This window comes from Gobio gobio, assembly GCF_949357685.1.
Source record: "Gobio gobio genome assembly, chromosome: 13".
Taxonomy (NCBI): domain Eukaryota; kingdom Metazoa; phylum Chordata; class Actinopteri; order Cypriniformes; family Gobionidae; genus Gobio; species Gobio gobio.
This window is the reverse complement of record NC_137106.1, coordinates 377,501-380,011: the sequence shown is the minus strand read 5'-3', so window position 1 is coordinate 380,011 and position 2,511 is coordinate 377,501. Positions and strand designations below refer to the sequence as shown.

The following is a 2,511-nucleotide window of genomic DNA, read 5'->3' as shown; positions in this document are numbered from 1 at the left end:
CACACACACTCACACACACACACACACACACACACACACACACACACACACACACACACACACACACACACCTGCCGTGATGGACCCAGCAGCACAGCTTGTCCCGTGGTGAGGGTGGCGAGCCGGATGTGTGTGTGACCCTCCTCCAGCTGAAGGCCCCGTCCCTCAGACTGACCCAGTAGTGCTGGAAACACACACACACCATCAGACGTTACTGGTCTTACTGGGGCAGGAGAGCATGGGCGGCACTGGAGGCACTGGAGCAGCTTTACTTCATTGGTCTGTCCGTCCTCCCCACAGCCGCCGAAGATATAGAGGCGTCCGCTGGAGATGCAGCCGCAGGACCCAGACATCGCCATGGGAACCGCCCCGCCCGCGGCCCGCCGCGCCCTGCACACACACCACAGCTGTCACACATTATGGGATGCGGAGAGGTGGAGGACAATACTGCATTTCATCCATTCTGGAATAAGGCTGACATAACACAAAATTATAATACAAATTAAATTGTACAATTTGTGTATATTGTGCAAGGGTTATGACACTTGTGAGCAGAACTGTGTGTTAGCAGCGTCTGAGAATCACCAATCGCGGTTTACATTCATGTGTTTCTGCAACTACGGCCACTTCGGACTATCCCAGTTTTTAAAAAAATCAACCTCTATGATGTAAAATTTACCCATCACAGTCTGCGTAATACGGAAGCCCTGAACCGCAAAGTAGAAGAAAAAAAATCTAGAGTTTAGAGATATTTCGACTTTAATCTCGAAATATTTTGACTTTATTCTCTAAATATTTTGACTTTATTCTCGAAATATTTTGACTTTATTCTCGAAATATTTTGACTTTATTCTCGAAATATTTTGACTTTATTCTCGAAATATTTTGACTTTATTCTCGAAATATTTTGACTTTAATCTCAAAATATTTTGACTTTATTCTCAAAATATTTTGACTTTATTCACGAAATATTTTGACTTTAATCTCGAAATATTTTGACTTTATTCACTAAATATTTTGACCTTATTCTCAAAAATATTTCAACTTTATTCACAAAATATTTTGACTTTATTCACGAAATATTTTGACTTTAATCTCAAAATATTTCGACTTTATTCTCTAAATATTTTGACTTTATTCTCTAAATATGTTGACTTTATTCACAAAATATTTTGACTTTATTCACTAAATATTTTGACTTTATTCACTAAATATTTGGACTTTAATCTCGAAATATTTTGACTTTATTCACAAAATATTTTGACTAATCTCTAAATATTTTGACCTTATTCTCAAAATATTTCGACTTTATTCTCTAAATATTTTGACTTTATTCTCTAAATATTTTGACTTTATTCACGAAATATTTTGACTTTATTCACTAAATATTTGGACTTTAATCTCGAAATATTTTGACCTTATTCACAAAATATTTTGACTTTAATCTCGAAATATTTTGACTTTATTCTCTAAATATTTTGACTTTAATCTAAAAATATTTTGACTTTATTCACAAAATATTTTGACTTTATTCATTAAATAGTTTGACTTTAATATCAAAATATTTTGTCCTTATTCACAAAATATTTTGAATTTATTCACTAAATATTTTGACTTTATTCACTAAATATTTTTACTTTAATCTCAAAATATTTTGACTTTATTCACAAAATATTTTGACTTTATCCACAAAATATTTTGACTTTATTAATTAAATATTTTGAATTAATTCACTAAATATTTTGACTTAAATTACTAAATATTTTTACTTTAATCTCAAAATATTTTGACTTTATTCATGAAATATTTTGACTATAATATCAAAATATTTTGACTTTATTCACAAAATATTTTGAATTTATTCACTAAATATTTTGACTTTATTCACTAAATATTTTTTACTTTAATCTCAAAATATTTTGACTTTATTCACAAAATATTTTGAATTTATTCACAAAATATTTTGACTTTATTAATTAAATATTTTGACTTTAATCTCGAAATATTTTTACTTTATTCACAAAATATTTTGACTTTATTCACAAAATATTTCGACTTTAATCTCGAAATTCTAGTTTTTTAGTTTTTTTTACAGAATTTTTTTTTTACTTTGCGGTTCAGGGCTTCCGTAGTATGACATATAAAAATGTACACAAAATTGAATGTAGTCGTTAAATTTTTAATCTGGAACATGTTTATTTTTTATGTTTTTCAGGTCATCTTCTTAAAAAGTGTCCTTATTTTATAATTTTTCTTTATTAATTTCTATAAAAATGTAATATTTAAATAGCTTTTTCAGATTTGATGCAATTTTGTAAATACTGATATAAAAAAATAATATACAAAATGGGGAATTTCATGTTATTAAACATTTTACAGTAACCTTAGATGTCAATTGTTTCCATACACACAAAATATAACATTTTACCTTTTTATGACAGATGTTGCAATATCAATGTGTAAATCATCTCATCTTAAGGGTTAAAATATTTTTTTGTCTTTACCGCAACA

The 2,511-nt window shown here is 29.5% G+C and overlaps 1 protein-coding gene across 1 annotated transcript in view; it reads right to left on the bottom strand.

The window, feature by feature from the left end:
- Nucleotides 1-73: 73 nt before the first annotated feature.
- The window catches only part of LOC307136710 (kelch domain-containing protein 1), a gene marked incomplete at its 3' end in the record, with an annotated part of 3,759 nt that continues 1,321 nt past the window's right edge, over nucleotides 74-2,511 (bottom strand). The window contains exons 3-4 of the mRNA XM_079833959.1: nucleotides 273-390; nucleotides 74-184 (exon numbers count right to left, since the gene is read on the bottom strand). Coding sequence (XP_079690085.1) covers nucleotides 74-184; nucleotides 273-390 — 229 coding nt within the window. The remainder of the gene's footprint in view (nucleotides 185-272; nucleotides 391-2,511) is intronic.